The 20,221-nt window shown below is 40.0% G+C and overlaps 1 protein-coding gene and 1 long non-coding RNA gene across 7 annotated transcripts; both read left to right on the top strand.

Annotated features, from left to right (window-relative positions):
* Positions 1–6,096: 6,096 nt before the first annotated feature.
* Positions 6,097–17,961, top strand: slx9 (SLX9 ribosome biogenesis factor). Its single transcript, XM_069722608.1, has 6 exons — positions 6,097–6,395; positions 6,654–6,831; positions 12,055–12,117; positions 17,131–17,305; positions 17,457–17,522; positions 17,608–17,961. The coding sequence occupies exons 1-6, from the start codon at positions 6,219–6,221 to the stop codon at positions 17,732–17,734; spliced, it is 786 nt and encodes a 261-aa protein (XP_069578709.1). The 5' UTR covers positions 6,097–6,218; the 3' UTR covers positions 17,735–17,961.
* LOC138635232 (uncharacterized) lies at positions 7,092–9,066 on the top strand. Of its 6 annotated transcripts, none has more exons than XR_011312095.1 (5): positions 7,092–7,603; positions 7,666–7,794; positions 7,874–7,906; positions 7,943–8,127; positions 8,244–9,066. It is a non-coding gene; the product is annotated as an uncharacterized lncRNA (long non-coding RNA). The 6 variants fall into 6 exon arrangements; XR_011312098.1 differs by lacking the exon at positions 7,092–7,603 and having other exon boundaries at positions 7,628–7,794; positions 7,943–8,005; positions 8,052–8,127; XR_011312094.1 differs by lacking the exon at positions 7,092–7,603 and having other exon boundaries at positions 7,628–7,794.
* Positions 17,962–20,221: the final 2,260 nt, after the last annotated feature.

Raw genomic sequence — 20,221 nt, 5'->3', positions numbered from 1 at the left:
ATTCTATCAGGTAGATTCTGTCAGGTAGATTCAGTGAGGTAGATTCTATCAGGTAGATTCAGTGAGGTAGATTCAGTGAGGTAGATTCTATCAGGTATATTCAGTGAGGTAGATTCTATCAGGTATATTCAGTGAGGTAGATTCTATCAGGTAGATTCTGTCAGGTAGATTCAGTGAGGTAGATTCAGTGAGGTAGATTCTATCAGGTATATTCAGTGAGGTAGATTCTATCAGGTATATTCAGTGAGGTAGATTCTATCAGGTAGATTCTGTCAGGTAGATTCAGTGAGGTAGATTCAGTGAGGTAGATTATATCAGGTAGATTCAGTGAGGTAGATTCAGTGAGGTAGATTCTATCAGGTAGATTCTATCAGGTAGATTCAGTGAGGTAGATTCAGTGAGGTAGATTATATCAGGTAGATTCAGTCAGGTAGATTCTGTCAGATCATACATGTAGATGTAGAATAATAATGAAAATATTGATGATGTTGATAACAGATGTGGAGGAGCGCTGGTGAAAACAAACCTCATGAACATATGATTTAGAGATTTACCTGAGCAGCGTTGACCTTTGACCTGTGATGTCATGACGATATCATCTCCCCCCATCACCCCTATCTCAACAGTGACGTGCTTAAGTCATTAACCAGGTCTTGTGTCCTGTCATGTATGTTTGTGGTATGTATATTGTATGTTACCCGCTGGTGTAAATGTGTTTTGATATGTTTATTTTTGTATACCAGACACATTCATATGTACTGTAAAGTAATGTACACTGAAGTGTTTCCATGACAACCTGCTTGTTTTATATTGTAGATAAACCTCATATTCATTGATCACATGCAGCTGCTAATAAACATGATTTTAACTTAACGATGCTGCTGCTTCGCTTTCTTTGAGTCAAATCATTGTATATATATACTGTATATATAGATATACAGTGTGTCTGTGTATATATATATGTGTATACAGTGGGTACGGAAAGTATTCAGACCCCTTTACATTTTTCACTCTTTCATTGCAGCCATTTGCTAAAATCAAAAAAGTTCGTTTTATTTCTCATTAATGTACACTCAGCACCCCATCTTGACAGAAAAAAACAGAAATGTAGAAATTTGTGCAAATTTATTAAAAAAGAAAAACTGAAATATCACATGGTCATAAGTATTCAGACCCTTTGCTCAGTATTGAGTAGAAGCACCCTTTTGAGCTCGTACAGCCATGAGTCTTCTTGGGAATGATGCAACAAGCTTTTCACACCTGGATTTGGGGATCCTCTGCCAATCTTCCTTGCAGATCCTCTCCAGTTCCGTCAGGTTGGATGGTGAACGTTGGTGGACAGACATTTTCAGGTCTCTCCAGAGATGCTCAATTGGGTTTAGGTCAGGGCTCTGGCTGGGCCGGTCAAGAATGGTCACAGAGTTGTTCCGAAGCCACTCCTTTGTTATTTTAGCTGTGTGCTTCGGGTCATTGTCTTGTTGGAAGGTGAACCTTCGGCCCAGTCTGAGGTCCAGAGCACTCTGGAAGAGGTTTTCTTCCAGGATATATCTGTACTTGGCCGCATTCATCTTTCCTTCAATTGCAACCAGTCGTCCTGTCCCTGCAGCTGAAAAACACCCCCATAGCATGATGCTGCCACCACCATGTTTCACTGTTGGGATTGTATTGGGCAGGTGATGAGCAGTGCCTGGTTTTCTCCACACATACCGCTTAGAATTAACGCCAACAAGTTCAATCTTGGTCTCATCAGACCAGAGAATCTTATTTCTCATAGTCTGGGAGTCCTTCATGTGTTTTTTGGCAAACTCTATGCGGGCTTTCATATGTCTTGCACTGAGGAGAGGCTTCCGTCGGGCCACTCTACCATAAAGCCCCGACTGGTGGAGGGCTGCAGTGATGGTTGACTTTGTGGAACTTTCTCCCATCTCCCTACTGCATCTCTGGAGCTCAGCCACAGTGATCTTTGGGTTCTTCTTTACCTCTCTCACCAAGGCTCTTCTCCCACGATTGCTCAGTTTGGCTGGACGGCCAGGTCTAGGAAGAGTTCCGGTCGTCCCAAACTTCTTCCATTTAAGGATTATGGAGGCCACTGTGCTCTTAGGAACCTTGAGTGCTGCAGAAATTATTTTGTAACCTTGGCCAGATCTGTGCCTTGCCACAAGTCTGTCTCTGAGCTCCTTGGACAGTTCCTTCGACCTCATGATTCTCATTTGCTCTGACATGCACTGTGAGCTGTGAGGTCTTATATAGACAGGTGTGTGCCTTTCCTAATCAAGTCCAATCAGTTTAATTAAACACAGCTGGACTCCAATGAAGGAGTAGAACCATCTCAAGGAGGATCAGAAGAAATGGACAGCATGTGAGTTAAATATGAGTGTCACAGCAAAGGGTCTGAATACTTATTATGTGATATTTCAGTTTTTCTTTTTTAATAAATTTGCACAAATTTCTACATTTCTGTTTTTTTCTGTCAAGATGGGGTGCTGAGTGTACATTAATGAGAAATAAAATGAACTTTTTTGATTTTAGCAAATGGCTGCAATGAAACAAAGAGTGAAAAATGTAAAGGGGTCTGAATACTTTCCGTACCCACTGTATATATATTTGTATATATATGTATATATACACACATATCACGTGTGTTAAGTAACGGTCAGACAATGGACCGTAATTCTTCCACTTTTCTGGTGGCTCTTCTACTTTTTTCCCTCTTCGTAACGGAGAGCTATGCACAGTGGACCGGGACCATTGTTTACTCTCGCGATCAGATGATCACGCTGAGTAGACCTCTACTGCTGCTGCCCGGAGCGAGGCCTGAAATCCCGGACAAACTTCGGAGAAGACGTCGGGGTTACAGAGCTGGAGCTAAGCTGAATGCGAAGAGGAGGAGATATAAACCATCGGTACCGGCGATCTTAATGGGGAACGTGAGGTCGTTGGCCAATAAGACGGATGAGCTCAGCGTGCTGGTAAAGACCCAGAGAGAGTACCGGGAGTGCAGCATCATGTGTTTCACCGAGACATGGCTGCACTCACATTTCCCGGACCACAGCGCGGCCGTACCCGGCTTCAGGACTGTTCGGGGGGACAGAGACGTTGTGCAGAGCGGCAAGAAGAAGGGTGGAGGGATTGCAGTTTATGTGAATGAGAGGTGGTGCAATCCCGACCATGTGTGTGTGAAGGAACGTTTCTGTAGCCCGGACATTGAACTGCTAGCCATGGGGATGCGCCCGTATTATTTACGGTTCTACTGGGGGAATCCTGAGGTCCTCCACAGTGAGCAGCAGGCTGAGGTAGCTTTGGGGGCAAGGCTTCGCTGGGGGAATCCCGAGGTCCTCCACAGAAAGCGGCAGCAGACTGGGTAGCATGGACTGGTAGCACGGGCTGGTAGCACTGACTGGTTCGAGTACGGGAACAGGAACAGGTACCGGAACAGGAACAGGACGGTGGTATGACTGGCGCCAGATTGTGGGTGACTGGCAGTATGGGCCGACAACTAAGTGACCAGTGTAATGAGCCACCTGCAGGTGGTGATCAGTGGGAGTGGGGGCAGCTGCTTAGACCAGTGAGAGGTGTTGCAATGGGAGGTGACTGGAGGCGGGGAGAGGTGGACACAGAACACATGGGAAAACAATAACAAACAGACAGGGGAATGACAGCACACATGAGGAGAGGTGATTGGGGACAAAATAAAGGGAGACACACCAGAATCAGACAGGGATCCTGACATCCCCCCCCCACCCTCCTCAAAGGGATCCTCTCGGCGACCAGACTGGGCCGGACTGGGTGGGAGGAGGGAGACCGGAGGAGGGACGGAGGACCACAACAGCGTCGTTGATCCGGCCGGAAGATAGTGGCCCGACGTCGGCGACCCATCCGGAGACAGGAACAGGAGGGACAGCGTCTTCGCCCCGTAGCCCGCCCTGTAAGATCCAGCGGGCCAACTCCCTGGCCCGAATGGCATCTGAATCTCTTGCCGGGGCTGCAGGGGTAGAGAGTCTGTAGTGGTGGCTGCCGGGGCTGAAGACTCTGTCGTCGCGGCTGAAGGCCACAAAACCCGAGACTAGGGGCGTAGCAGGACAGGAACCTGCCGGGCGGCAGGGCCGGTGACCCTGGCGTCGCCTCCTCCTGGGGGGTCCCAGAAGGCTAGGCGGGTTCCCTCAAACCCTTGTCCTGGGTTTGACGGGAACGGGTGAGCTCTGGTGGGCCTGACTGGCCCAATAATTGTACCTCGCAATGATCTGGAGACCCGATTCTGTGGCCGTTGAGTCCATATCTGGTCGGTCATATCTGTTAAGATGTGGATTGTAACTGGACCTAAACACAGACACACAGACTCGGTATAGGGTCAGACAGGGATCCTGACACATGATGGTTAAGTATGCCTTGAGTTTTGAATAAATCACCAACAGGGTCACCAGCAAAGCACCCCCACACCATCACACCTCCTCCTCCATGCTTCACGGTGGGAACCACACATGTAGAAACCATCCACTCACCTTTTCTGCATCTTACAAAAACACAGCAGGTGGAACCAAAAATCTCAAAATAGGACTCATCAGACCAAAGTCCAGAGTTTGATGTCCAGTCCTTGTGTTTCTTGGCCCAAGCAAGTCTCTTCTTCTTGTTCTTCCTCAGTAGCGGCTTCTTTGCAGCAATTGGACCATGAAGGCCTGATTCACCCAGTCTCCTCTGAACAGTTGATATTGAGATGTATCTGCTACTTGAACTCTGCAAAGCATTTCTGTGGGCTCTAATCTGAGGTTCTGTTAATTTGCGGTTTCTGAGGCTGATAACTCATAATGAACTTATCCTCGGCAGTAGCGGTAACTCTTGGTCTTCCTGTCCTGGGGCGGTCCTCATGAGAGACAGTTTCATCAGAGCGTTTGATGGTTTTCACGACTGCACTTGAGGATACATTCAAAGTTCTCTAAATGTTCCGGCTTGACTGACCTTCCTATCTTAAAGTAATGATGGACTGTCGTTTCTCTTTATTTAGTTGAGTGGTTCTTCCATAATATGGATTAGAACTGTAGTCCAATAGGCTGATTCACTGTATAGAGCTGTGCACCAACCCTTCCTCTGCACAACACAACTGATGCTCTCAAACACATTAAGAAGGCAAAAAATTCCACAAATGAACTCTTGACAAGGCTCACCTCATTTCTTTAAGGTAAAATAAATCCTGATAATAAAGTGATGAGTTGATGAGTTGGGATCTCAGTTTTATGTGTTAGTACTGAGCTCATACCGCCCTCTGGTGGACATCTATCGTCATTACAAGTAGAAGCAGGATTTATACTGTGTTAGTGAACTCCTAATACTCTCGTTTAGTGATGGAAACCACCTAAAACTAAATGTGACATTTTAACCTTCTTGTCATGAATAACTTTATATTGAACGGACAGTTTATGTGCAGAATAAAGTACACTGTTCACTGCTGACATCTGAACATTATTTCATCCATTTAAGATCATCAAAATAAACCATATTAAATATGACAACATGTAGAAATCGTCTTCATGAAACCAGATCATCATTAAGCACAGTGTGCTCTCTGGGGAAACACTGCTGCGGACATGTCTGTCATAAATAATGACTGTATTACTCTCTGAAGGCAACAAACGTAGTTTAATATCTGATATTTATTTATTCGTGTTTGCATGTATTATTGAAGTACTTAAAACAGTTAGGGTTAGGGGTATTCTTCTGCAGGAGCTGTGGTAATTCATAGAATCCGGAACTTTCGTTCTGTTCCGTTTTTCACCGGGATCACTAAACCGGAACACCCGTCACCGCTGCGCATGTAAATAAAGTCAAGCTAACCGAAGTACAAACACGTGCTTCTGGGATATTTTCAAATTATTACATTTCAGTCTTTTAATGTGCTCATTGCACATACATTAAAACGAACCAGACTAACAGGAAGTAGAATAAAGTGAGTTCACTGTTAACCAGCCAGAATTTGGCAAATCAGAGGAGTGATTCTTAATCTATAAAAAAAAAAAAAAAAAAATACAACGAGTCGTTTCTGTCGGCCAAAAGTGTTCAGAGAAAAACTGGACATTTTAATTTGAAGGAAAAGCCAGTCCATTTCCGGGAGGAGCAACGCGAGCTGGACGGATGTCCCACGCTGTCCACACGGGGAGCAGAAACACGACTGCACTGAGGAACACCTGAGGTTCAGCCGACTTTAAAGTTGTCCAGGTGACGTTAACATGGTGGGAAAGATCAAACATGTCCGACAGAAGCTGCACCAGGAGGCCGTCAAGCTCCACCGGCCGGCCGGGTTCTCCGGCGTCCCCGGCTCCGGGGCTCAGAAGCCCCACGCTCTGGAACTCCACACTGGACCAAGTCCTCCGCCTGTGCACGGGAGAAGGAGCAACGACACACAGGTGTGTTATCGGAGGAGAACGAGGCTCACGTGGAGCTGATGTTTGATGCACTTAAAGACAGAGAGAGTCTGCAGAGTTTCATTCACAATCTGTGTAATTCTATTTGAGCAGGGAACATGCGAGCCAGTGACGTCATGAGTTTAATGACGGACAGTCTCAACACTTTAAAGTTGACTCCAGTAATGATCTGGTTCACTGGAGGTCTGACATGACAACATCCTGGTGAATAAATCTTTGTGTGTTCTTCTGTCCTGACAGTCGACGCCGGCCCCTGGACCCGGCTCAAGACCGGGCTACGGACCGGCCCCCGGACCCGGCTCAAGACCGGGCTCTTTCCCCTCAGGAGTCTTTGCTGACACTAATATCTCTGCAGAGGCTCTGGTACAAACACTGAAGTTGGACCCTCCTCCAGATGTGACCACACCTGTCAGGGCAGGTAAGATCAGCGGTTGTGGTGCTTCACTCTCATGAATTCTGACCTTAGATTGAGTCGAACCAGAATAACTGACAGACTTAGAGATGGTGTTTAATGTGAAGACTGTTACATTTAGACCAGCAGTGTAACCCTGTTTCCTAAACACTAGTGACATTGTGTAAAATGTAAATAAAAAAAATAATGTATTGATTTGTAAATCACATAAACTCATTTAATTGTAAATAGACCAAAGATGGTATTGGATGGTGGTGATCCTGCATTAAAAACAATCACTATTCTGGAGTGGAAATCACTGCATGGGCTCAGGAACCATCCAGCTTGTTGTCAGCTCAGTTCTAAAGCCAGCATCTGTGATGGTACAGGGATGCATTAGTGCACATGGCATGGGTAGCTTGAACATCTGGAAGGAAGCATTAATGCTGAATGATATATTCAGGTTCTGGAGCAACATGTGCTGCCATCCAGACAACGTCTCTTTCAGGGAAGGTCTTGTTTATTTCAGCAGAACAACGTCCAACCACATTCTGCACGTATTCCAACAGCATGGTTCTCTAGTAGAAGAGTTTTAGTTCTGTACTTTATACTGGGGATGTTTGAACTGATCATGAAGATCAATGTGTGAACTGATCGATGAATATTTTCACTGATCGTACACTGATACTGATTTTTACATCAGCTGTTGCATGAGTGTCACAAACAAAGAGCATTGTTTGTAGCAAGGTGAACGGAAGTAAAGAACGGAAGTGAACGGGGTGAACGGAGGTGAACGGGGGTGAACGGAAGTGAACGGGGTAAATGGAAGTAAAGAACGGAGGTGAACGGGGGTGAACGGAGGTGAACGGCGGTGAACGGAAGTAAAGAACGGGGTTGAACGGGGGTTAACGGAGGTGAACGGGGGTGAACGGAAGTAAAGAACGGAGGTGAACGGAAGTAAAGAACGGAGGTGAACGGCGGTGAACGGAAGTAAAGAACGGGGGTGAACGGGGTTGAACGGGGGTTAACGAGGGTGAACGGAAGTAGTGAATGGAAGTAAAGAACGGAGGTGAACGGAAGTAAAGAACGGAGGTGAACGGAAGTAAAGAACGGAGGTGAACGGAAGTAAAGAACGGAGGTGAACGGGGGTGAACAGGGGTGAACGGAAGTAAAGAACGGAGGTGAAAGGGGGTGAACGGGGGTGAATGGAAGTAAAGAACGGAGGTGAACGGAAGTAATGAACGGAGGTGAACGGAAGTAATGAACGGAGGTGAACGGGGGTGAACGGAAGTAAAGAACGGAGGTGAACGGGGGTGAACGGGGGTTAACGGAGGTGAACGGGGGTTAATGGGGGTGAACGGGGGTTAACGGAGGTGAACGGGGGTTAATGGGGGTGAACGGAAGTAGTGAACGGGGGTGAATGGAAGTAAAGAACGGAGGTGAACGGAAGTAAAGAACGGAGGTGAACGGAAGTAAAGAACGGAGGTGAACGGAAGTAAAGAACGGAGGTGAACGGAAGTAAAGAACGGAGGTGAACGGCGGTGAACGGAAGTAAAGAACAGAAGTGAACGGCGGTCAAGGCAGTAACAGCGCTCTGTTCCATTGAAATCAGTGGACTGGGTTTTTATAAAGTCACAGTTCAGATGCACACATTTGATCTTCGTTTCAGATGTGGAACATACACACTTGATATCTATTAATAATGTTCGTGATGTCAAAGCGTGCAGTGGACGATGGAGTAAATTATAATTATGACTCATTGGTGTCCTCTGAATAACAATAAGAATAACAGCAGCCCCACATTGTGTTCATATCCGATCCGGTGATCCGGTGAGTCACCGTCAGGTTACAGCAGGTTCTTTAGTTTGGGATTTTTTTGCCTCCATTACTAAATGGATGTTGATGTTAATGGTTGTTGACCTGATTTGATTTGATTTGACCTGATTTGATTTGACCTGATTTGATTTGATCTGATCTGATTTCTGCCTGCTGCTTTATTTGTATATAAATCCTGTGTGAATGTGCAGCTGACTGACAGCAGGAGGAACTTCCTGCAGACTGAAGCAGCTGATCAGTGAATAAAAACACATGACGCCTCCTCTGGGTTCATCTTTTCATCTTTTAGTTAATATTGTGTTATTCTGACTCACATCACCCACAGCTATGGATCAATAAATAATGAATAATTAATGAATCTAAGGAGTCAAACATTTCAGGCTTTGAATCAGTTTCAGGTTCAAACATTTACTAACGTGACATACGTCATGGCGCTGTATTATATGTTTTATATATTATATTATGTGTATACAGTGAACCCTCGTTTTTTGCGGGGGTTACGTTCCAAATAGAAACCGTGATAGGCGAAATCCGTGAAGTAGTAACCTTTATTTTACAATTGAAATAGATAGAACTGGGCATTAAATATATCTACGTTACATATAGTCATAATGTGATTTCAATGCACGATGCAAATCCGTGAAGCAGCGAGACCGTGAAAGGTGAACCGCGTTATAGCGAGGGTTCACTGTATTTATAACTGCGACCCGTTAAACACCTCTTCTCATGCATCCGTTTGTCTTGTAGTTCATCATCTGTAATTTCACATCAGACCCACAGCCGGTATAGGCCCCGCCCCCTTTGACCCACAGCAGTGGTGCTGGAACAATGAATTTGTGTAACCCGAAACATTGTGGTTCTGGTGTTCAGGATGAGAAGGAGCATGAGGAGGAGGATGAGGAGGTTGTGAGGATGATGAGGAGGAGGATGAAGGAGGTAGTGAGGAGGATGAGGATGATGAGAAGGAGGATGAGGGGGGAAGTGAGGATGAGGAGGAGGATGAAAGAGGTAGTGAGGATGATGATGAAGAGTATGAAAGGGGTAGTGAGGAGGATGAGGATGACGAGGTTGAAGCATGCTGGTCTTCATGAAGCCTCAGCAGACAGTCAGATTCTGTTTATAGAACAGGAGGATAAATTTAGAAATCAAGGTTGAGTTTCATTAGTTTCCTCCTTCAGCTGGAAGTGAGAGAGGATGCTGCACCTCCTGTCTGATCATCACCTGATCATCATCTGATCAGAGTTTATAATCAATATCAACATTTAGAGATGAGGTGTGTGTGTGTGTGTGTTTGGGGGGGGGGGACTCCAGTAATCACAGCTCTCGATTTCTTCTGTCAGTAGAAAGATGATTCTCCCGATGGGACCTCAGTGGTGGTAAAGCCCCCCCTCTGCCCCCCCATAAACACCCTCCTCCCTCCCCAGATCAGATGTCCACTCCATCATGTGCAGTCAGCAGCAGATTCCTATCTCTGGTGTTCATCCTGCGAACAGCAGCAGAGACACATCGTTGTTTAGAGCTGTGGTGGCAGATAAAGACTTGGAGACACCACGGGGGACGGACATGTGTCCTCAGTGTCCAGGGGACACTTGGTGTGTGCATGCATGTAGGTGTGTGTATTAGGTGTAGGTGTGTGTGGTGGGTGGGGCCTCAATGTATCTGCTCCTCCCTGATAGGCTGAATGTGTGTGTGGACCTAACCCTAACCCTCAGGATGTCCAGGATGTCCTTAATTCACTCAGACAGACAGCCGGTTCAGTTATGTCTTCAGGAATATTTCTCTTATTGATTCATTTATTGATCCCTGAATCAGGTGAACAACAGGTCAGTCAGTGTGTCCGCTGTATTACTGTCATATTAACTATCATATTAACTATCATATTTACTGTCATATTTACTGTCATATTTATTGTCATATTAACTATCATATTTACTGTCATATTAACTATCATATTTATTGCCATATTAACTATCATATTTACTATCATATTAACTATCATATTAATAATCATATTTACTGTCATATTAACTATCATATTAACTATCATATTTACTGTCATATTAACTATCATATTTACTGTCATATTTATTGTCATATTAACTATCATATTTACTGTCATACTAACTATCATATTTATTGCCATATTAACTATCATATTTACTGTCATATTAACGATCATATTTACTGTCATATTAACTGTCATATTAACTATCATATTTACTGTCATATTAACTATCATATTTACTGTCATATTTACTGTCATATTTACTGTCATATTAACTATCATATTAATAATCATATTTACTGTCATATTAATGATCATATTTACTGCCATTAACTATCATATTAACTATCATATTTATTGTCATATTAACTATCATATTTACTGTCATATTAACTATCATATTAACAGTCATATTTACTGTCATATTAACTATCATATTTACTGTCATATTAATTATCATATTTACTGTCATAATAACTATCATATTTACTGTCATATTTACTGTCATATTAACTATCATATTTACTATCATATTAATAATCATATTTACTGTCATATTAACTATCATATTTACTGTCATTAACTATCATATTTACTGTCATATTAACTATCATATTTACTGTCATATTAACTACCATATTTACTGTCATATTAACTATCATATTAACAGTCATATTTACTGTCATATTAACTATCATATTTACTGTCATATTAATTATCATATTTACTGTCATAATAACTATCATATTTACTGTCATATTTACTGTCATATTAACTATCATATTTACTATCATATTAATAATCATATTTACTGTCATATTAACTATCATATTTACTGTCATTAACTATCATATTTACTGTCATATTAACTATCATATTTACTGTCATATTAAATATCATATTTACTGTCATATTAACTACCATATTTACTGTCATATTAACTATCATATTAACTATCATATTAACTGTCATATTTACTATCATATTAATAATCATATTAACTATCATATTAACTATCATATTTACTGTCATATTTACTGTCATATTAACTATCATATTTACTGTCATATTTACTGTCATATTAACTATCATATTTACTGTCATATTAACTATCATATTTACTATCATATTAATAATCATATTTACTGTCATATTAACTATCATATTTACTGTCATTAACTATCATATTTACTGTCATATTAACTATCATATTAATAATCATATTTACTGTCATATTAATGATCATATTTACTGTCATATTAACTATCATATTTACTGTCATATTTACTGTCATATTAACTATCATATTTACTATCATATTAATAATCATATTTGTGTGTGTGTGTGTGTGTGTGTGTGTGTGTGTGTGTGTGTGTGTGTGTGTGTGTGTGTGTGTGTGTGTGTTCCAGAGGAGAAGAGGATCCAGTCTAAAAAGGAGAAGATGAAGGAGAGGAGGGAACGCTGGCTCAGCAGTGAGTTCACATCATTATTATATATTATACAGGTATATTAATTACACATTCTAATATGTTATACTGTTATATTAACTACACGCTATTATATATTTGTTAGAAAAATTACTCAAGAGGCTTGGTTCAAAATCAAACACATCGGACATTTATTCTTGCAAGGAGGAACACATACATTATAGAGGTGTCCAGCAAAGAAGGGCCTTCCCTCCTCTGTAGGTCAGCTTTTATACAGTGGGACAAACAGTAGACCATCACCCCCATTCCCTTCGTACCTGCTTTTGTATGGTAATACAGAGTTGGTTGTAGGTCACAAGATAGTCGTCAATTAGATGCGGAAAGAATCACTTCCAAATAAGACAGAAAACAAAGGAACCTTTTCAGGGCCTGAGACTTTCCGGAGCCACAATGCAAACAAGAGGAAGAGACTAATCTTTCCTTTCCATCATATCCCTCCTGTTTACTCCTGTTTATGCAAAGTATAACATAACGTACATAAAAAGGAAAAAAGACAAAAAGCAAAAGAATCTTTCCATCATATAAAAGAATATTTCCATCAATATTATTATATATTATACAGGTATATTAACCACACATTATTATGTATTACTCAGGTTTATTAACTACATGTTATTGTATATTATACAGTTATATTAACTACACATTATGATATGTTATACTGTTATATTAACTACACATTATTATATATTATAGTTATATTAACTACACATTATTATATATTATAGTTATATTAACTTACACATTATATATTATACAGTTATATTAACTACACATTATTATATATTATTATATATTATATAGTTATATTAACTTCCACATTATTATATATTAGTTATATTAACTACACGTTATTATATATTATAGTTATATTAACTTACACATGATTATATAGTATAGTTATATTAACTACACATTATTATATAATATTGTTATATTAACTACAAATGATTATATATTACATATACAGTTATTTTAACTACCCATTATTATATATTATAGTTATATTAACTACACGTTATTATATATTATACAGGTACATTAACAAAACATTATATATTATACAGTTATATTAATTACACATTCTAATATGTTATACTGTTATATTAACTACATGCTATTATATATTTGTTAGAAAAATTACTCAAGAGGCTTGGTTCAAAATCAAACACATCGGACATTTATTCTTGCAAGGAGGAACACATACATTATAGAGGTGTCCAGCAAAGAAGGGCCTTCCCTCCTCTGTAGGTCAGCTTTTATACAGTGGGACAAACAGTAGACCATCACCCCCATTCCCTTCGTACCTGCTTTTGTATGGTAATACAGAGTTGGTTGTAGGTCACAAGATAGTCGTCAATTAGATGCGGAAAGAATCACTTGCAAATAAGACAGAAAACAAAGGAACCTTTTCAGGGCCTGAGACTTTCCGGAGCCACAATGCAAACAAGAGGAAGAGACTAATCTTTCCTTTCCATCATATCCCTCCTGTTTACTCCTGTTTATGCAAAGTATAACATAACGTACATAAAAAGGAAAAAAGACAAAAAACAAAAGAATCTTTCCATCATATAAAAGAATATTTCCATCAATATTATTATATATTATACAGGTATATTAACCACACATTATTATGTATTACTCGGGTTTATTAACTACACATTATTATATATTATACAGGTATATTAACTACACATTATTATATATTAGTTATATTAACTACACATTTATTATATATTACAAAGTTATATTAACTACACATTAATATATATTATATATTATACCGTTATATTAACTACACATTATGATATGTTATACAGCTATATTAACTACACGCTATTATATATTATAGTTATATTAACTACAAATGATTATATATTACATATAGTTATTTTAACTACCCATTATTATATGTTATAGTTATATTAACTACACATATTATTATATATTAGTTATATTAACTACATATTAATATATATTATTATATTTTATACAGTTATATTAACTACACTATTATATGTTATATTAACTTCCACATTATTATATATTATAGTTATATTAACTACACATTAATATATATTATTATATATTATACAGTTATATTAACTACACTATTATATATTATACAGTTATATTAACTTACACATTATTATATATTATAGTTATATTAACTACACATTATTATATATTATATAATATAGTTATATTAACTACAAATGATTATATATTACATATACAGTAATTTTAACTACCCGTTATTATATATTATACAGTTATATTAACTTACACATTATTATATATTATAGTTATATTGACTACACATTATTATATATTATATAATATAGTTATATTAACTACAAATGATTATATATTACATATACAGTTATTTTAACTACCCGTTATTATATATTATACAGTTATATTAACTACACATTATTATATATTATAGTTATATTAACTACACATTATATATTATACAGTTATATTAACTACACATTATTATATATTATAGTTATATTAACTACACATTATATATTATTATATAGTATACAGTTATATTAACTACACATTATTATATATTAGTTATATTAACTACATATTATTATATATTAAACAGTTATATTAACTACACTATTATATATTATACAGTTATATTAACTACACATTATTATATATTATACAGGTATTATAACTACATATTATTATATATAATGTGAAGATTGTGAAGGTGCTGTCCCCTGACCTGCTGGATGAGCGAGTCGGAGAGTTCTGGTCCATCACTGCGTCTCTCTGTAATTAGAACTCAGCATCATCTCCAATAATTGAGATGAGTCGTGTAACTGAATCCTTGTTCTGATCCAATCAATGGGTCAGTAACACAACACGTATCCTCTCCAGGAGTATAATTAGGTGCTAATGGGAGGCTGTCTGTCCTGATGACACCTGACACTGGCTCCACCGCCGACGGCTTTCAGGAATTAACAGGAATTAGAAGGAGACATGAGGACACAGGGACAGTTGGACATTTTACAGGCTGGAAATGTGATCGTAGACACTCTGAATTGTAATCAGTGCTTAATTATTATTATTGATAACTTTTTTTGACCTGGACCTCATTTTCACATCAGTTTATTTATTAACACACATCAGTTTATTTATTAACACCACAAGATCAGTTTATTTATTAACGCACATCAGTTTATTTATGTATTAACACGTCAGTTTATTTATTCATACCACAACATCAGTACATTTATTAAACACACATCAGCTTATTTACTCACATTAGTTTATTTATTAACAACATCAGTTTATTTATTCACACATCAGTTTATTTCGTCACGTTTATTAACATCAGTTTATTTACTAACAACATCAGTTTATTTATTTAATACATCAGTTTATTTACTCACATTAGTTTATTTATTAACAACATCAGTTTATTTATTAAATCACAACATCAGTTTATTAACACACAACATCAGTTTACTTATTAACGCCACATCAGTACATTTATTAACACACAACATCAGTACATTTATTAACACACAACATCAGTACATTTATTCACATCATTTATTTACTAACAACAGTTTATTTATTAACACGCCTCAGTGTATTTATTAACACAACATCAGTTTATTTATTAACACCACAAAACCACTTTATTTATTAACACACATCAGTTTATTTATTAACACCACAACACCAGTTTATTTATTAACAATATCAGTTTATTTATTAACCGAACATCAGTTTATTTATTACCACACAACATCAGTTTATGTAATAACACGTTTATTTATTAACACGTCAGTTTATTTATTCACACCACAACATCAATACATTTATTAACAACGTCAGTTTATTTATTCACACCACAACATCAGTACATTTATTCACATCAGTTTATTTATTAACACGCATCAGTTTATTTATTAACACCACAACACCACTTTGTTTATTAACACCACAACATCAGTTCATTTATTAACACACATCAGTTTATTTATTAACAAAGTCAGTTTATTTATTAACACATCCATTTATTTATTAACATCAGTTTATTTATTAACACACAACATCAGTTTATTTAACACACAACATCAGTTTATTTAATAACACAGGTTTATTTATTCACATCAGTTTATTTACTAACATCAGTTTATTTATTAACACGCATCAGTTTATATATTAACACATCTGTTTATTTATTAACACGCATCAGTTTATTTATTAACACCACAACACCACTTTGTTTATTAACACCACAACATCAGTTCATTTATTAACACACATCAGTTTATTTATTAACAAAGTCAGTTTATTTATTAACACATCCATTTATTTATTAACATCAGTTTATTTATTAACACACAACATCAGTTTATTTAACACACAACATCAGTTTATTTAATAACACAGGTTTATTTATTCACATCAGTTTATTTACTAACATCAGTTTATTTATTAACACGCATCAGTTTATATATTAACACATCTGTTTATTTATTAACACCACAACACCACTTTATTTATTGACACCACAACATCAGTTTATTTATTAACACACATCAGTTTATTTATGAACATCACAACATCAGTTTATTTCTGATAGCTGCTATTACATCTCTAAAAATGTCAAAATACTCCTTGTTCCCCCTGAAACTGTAATTTTTCTCCACTTTGGGTTTTAGATGTCACTTATTTGTTTTGTCATCACAAAGTTTGAATCTTTAATTTAGATTCTTGGTCCAATCTTATCTTCTGAATTCTTATGAAATGATAAAAGCCAGAGTAATGATGATGATATATTTTACATATCCGTCAGCCTTCTGCCTCAACATCCGTCCTCCTGTCCACACAGCTTTGATTCCAGGAAGTAGACATGTTCGCCGATGTTTGGGTTGTGATGTCGTGCTGTTTAGTCTGGATCTAACTCCTCCCTCTTCTGTCCTCCTCTGTCCTCTGTCCCCTGTCCTCTGTCCCGTGTCTCAGAGATCAGCTCCATCAAACAGGCCAAAGAGCAGCAGGCGGCCGAGGCCCAGAGACAGGCCACACCCATCGTGGGAGACATGAGGCCACTGGCCGACGCCCTCCCGGAGCTGTATCAGCTGATCACCCCCCCCAGCAGCACCCCCACCGCCCGCCGCAAGAGCAGGAAGAACAAAGTGTGAGTGTGAAGGTGACCGTCAGAGACGGCGTCAGGTGTCCACATGTTGAGTCTGAGGAGCAATGGATGATCACATTTCATCTGTTGTTCATCCGCCGTCCCCATTCCCCTCTCTGTCCCACTCTCTGTCCCCGTCAACCTGTCCCCTCAGGCCGGTGAAGAGACCCGAGCCGACGGACTTCAGTCAGATGAAACACTCCCAGAAACGTAAACTTCTGTAAGCAGCTCCTTTTGTCTTCCTTGCTGTTCGTCCCCTCAGTGTCCCCACGTCCTTTCTTTAAATGTCCCCCTGTCTCTTCCAGGGAGACGGAGAGCAGCCGCTTCAGCGCCGCCGTGAAGACGCTGTCGGCCAAGATGAACCCTCTGGCCGACATCGGAGAGCAGCTGAGGAAGAGGATGAGGCAGGAGGAAGAGCAGGGTCCCAGCTAGCAGCAGGCCGGAGCACATGAACAGTAGACAGCAGGAACACACCTGGTCCGGGTCCGGGTCCAAGTCCAGGTCCGAGTCCAGGTCTGGGTACTGTTACAGGTCCGGGTCCGGGTCCTGGTGAGGCCCACGGGCTGCAGGACGGTGCTGATTGGTCACATGATGTGTGTTTGTAATGATGACTGTAACAGACTCCGCCCACCTCTGTAATAAACCTCCATGTGAATGTCGTTCACGTTGTTTGAAACAGTGAAAGTCTTCTTCCAGGTTCTGGTTGGATCTTATCAGCTGCTCATGTTGAACCGTGTAATATTGGTGACAGAAGTAAAGCTGAGTCGTCCACTGGGCTCACGTTAGATGAGAGGAGATAAACCTGATCGATACCTGCTTCAGTGCTGCTGAGGGCCATTAGGACTCATTAATAATTAATAATGGATCTGTGGAGGAGAGAGTGTCAAATTAAAAGTAATCAGAGCTCCTCGTCAGGACGTATGAAGCAGGATGTGTCTGTCCTCTGAAGGTTCGGACTGATTCTTCCATCTACAGCATATTTTCTAAAACAGTTGGGACGCTGTGGTGAATGTAGATAAAAATCAACAATCTAAGAATAATGTTCCTCAACGTAAAACTACAAAGAATTAGTGGATTTCATCGTCTACGGTTCATAATATCATTAAAAGATTCAGAGAATCTGGAGAAATCTCTGAACACAAGGGACAAGGCTGGAAACCAATATTGGATGGTGGTGATCTTCGGGCCCTCAGGCAGCACTGCATTAAAAACACACTATTCTGGAGTGGAAATCACTGCATGGGCTCAGGAACACTTCTGGAAACCATCGTCTGTTACACAGTTAGTTTGAACACGTTTACAGAGTGTTGTTAAAACAAGAGCTGATGCAGCTCAGCGGGAAACATGATCCTGTCCCAATCTTAGAGACGTGTTGCTGACATTAAATTCAAAATGAGCAGATATTTTTTTTATAAAACAATACAATGTTGTCTTTAGTCTGTTTCAGAAAAATATGCGTTTACATTATTTAATAATCATCACATACTGTTAATATTTATTTTTGATTTTACACAGCGGCACTAGTATTTTGGAGTTTATATAAAATTGTGTAGAAGTGTAATAATGTGTCGTAATGATTTCACAGTCGTGTAAAATCATATAGATTTGAATGTGATGTCTCTTCTCGTGTCCTTTGTGGTCCTGAAAGTTAAACCTGACGTGTCCTCGATGACCTCAGATCCAGAGCTGTAGTACAGACCTCAGGTGATGGACAGGTAACATCAGTGCAGACCTCAGGTGGACAGGTAACATCAGTACAGACCTCAGGTGGACAGGTAACATCAGTACAGACCTCAGGTGGACAGGTAACATCAGTACAGACCTCAGGTGGACAGGTAATGTCAGTACAGACCTCAGGTGATGGACAGGTAACATCAGTACAGACCTCAGGTGGACAGGTAACATCGGTGCAGACCTCAGGTGGACAGGTAACATCAGTACAGACCTCAGGTGATGGACAGGTAACATCAGTACAGACCTCAGGTGATGGACAGGTAACATCAGTACAGACCTCAGGTGATGGACAGGTAACATCAGTACACTGATGGACACCTGATGAGCACCTGAAGAACACCTGATGGACACCTTATGGACACCTGATGGACACCTTATGGAAACCTGATGAACACCTGATGGACACCTGATGGACCTGAGCTGAGGATGGATGATGGTGTGTCAGCCGTCATCTTCATCCCACCAATATTTTTCACTAATTTTAAACAGCTTTTAGTTATTTTTACCTGTCTCCTCCACCTGTCTCCTCCACTAGTCTCCTCCACCTGTTTCTCCTCCCTCCACCTGTCTCCTCCATTTGTTTCTCCTCCCTCCACCTGTTTCCCCTCCCTCCACCTGTCTCCTCCACTAGTCTCCTCCACCTGTGTCTCCTACCTCCACCTGTCTCCTCCATTAGTCTCCTCCACCTGTTTCTCCTCCCTCCACCTGTCTCCTCCATTAGTCTCCTCCACTTGTTTCTCCTCCCTCCACCTGTTTCCCCTCCCTCCACCTGTCTCCTCCACTAGTCTCCTCCACCTGTGTCTCCTACCTCTACCTGTCTCCTCTCTCCACCTGACTCCTCCCTCCACCTGTTTCTCCTCCCTCCACCTGTCTCCTCCATTAGTCTCCTCCACTTGTTTCTCCTCCCTCCACCTGTTTCCCCTCCCTCCACCTGTCTCCTCCACTAGTCTCCTCCACCTGTGTCTCCTACCTCCACCTGTCTCCTCCATTAGTCTCCTCCATTTGTTTCTCCTCCCTCCACCTGTTTCCCCTCCCTCCACCTGTCTCCTCCACTAGTCTCCTCCACCTGTGTCTCCTACCTCTACCTGTCTCCTCTCTCCACCTGACTCCTCCCTCCACCTGTTTTTTCTCCCTCCACCTGTTTCCCCTCCCTCCACCTGTCTCCTCCCTCCACCTGTCTCCTCC

Source organism: Brachyistius frenatus, unplaced genomic scaffold, assembly GCF_029030835.1.
Source record: "Brachyistius frenatus isolate BFR_SWC_R1_liver_20210118 unplaced genomic scaffold, ASM2903083v1 Contig_297, whole genome shotgun sequence".
Lineage (NCBI taxonomy): Eukaryota > Metazoa > Chordata > Actinopteri > Embiotocidae > Brachyistius > Brachyistius frenatus.
This window is presented reverse-complemented; position numbering and strand designations above follow the sequence as displayed.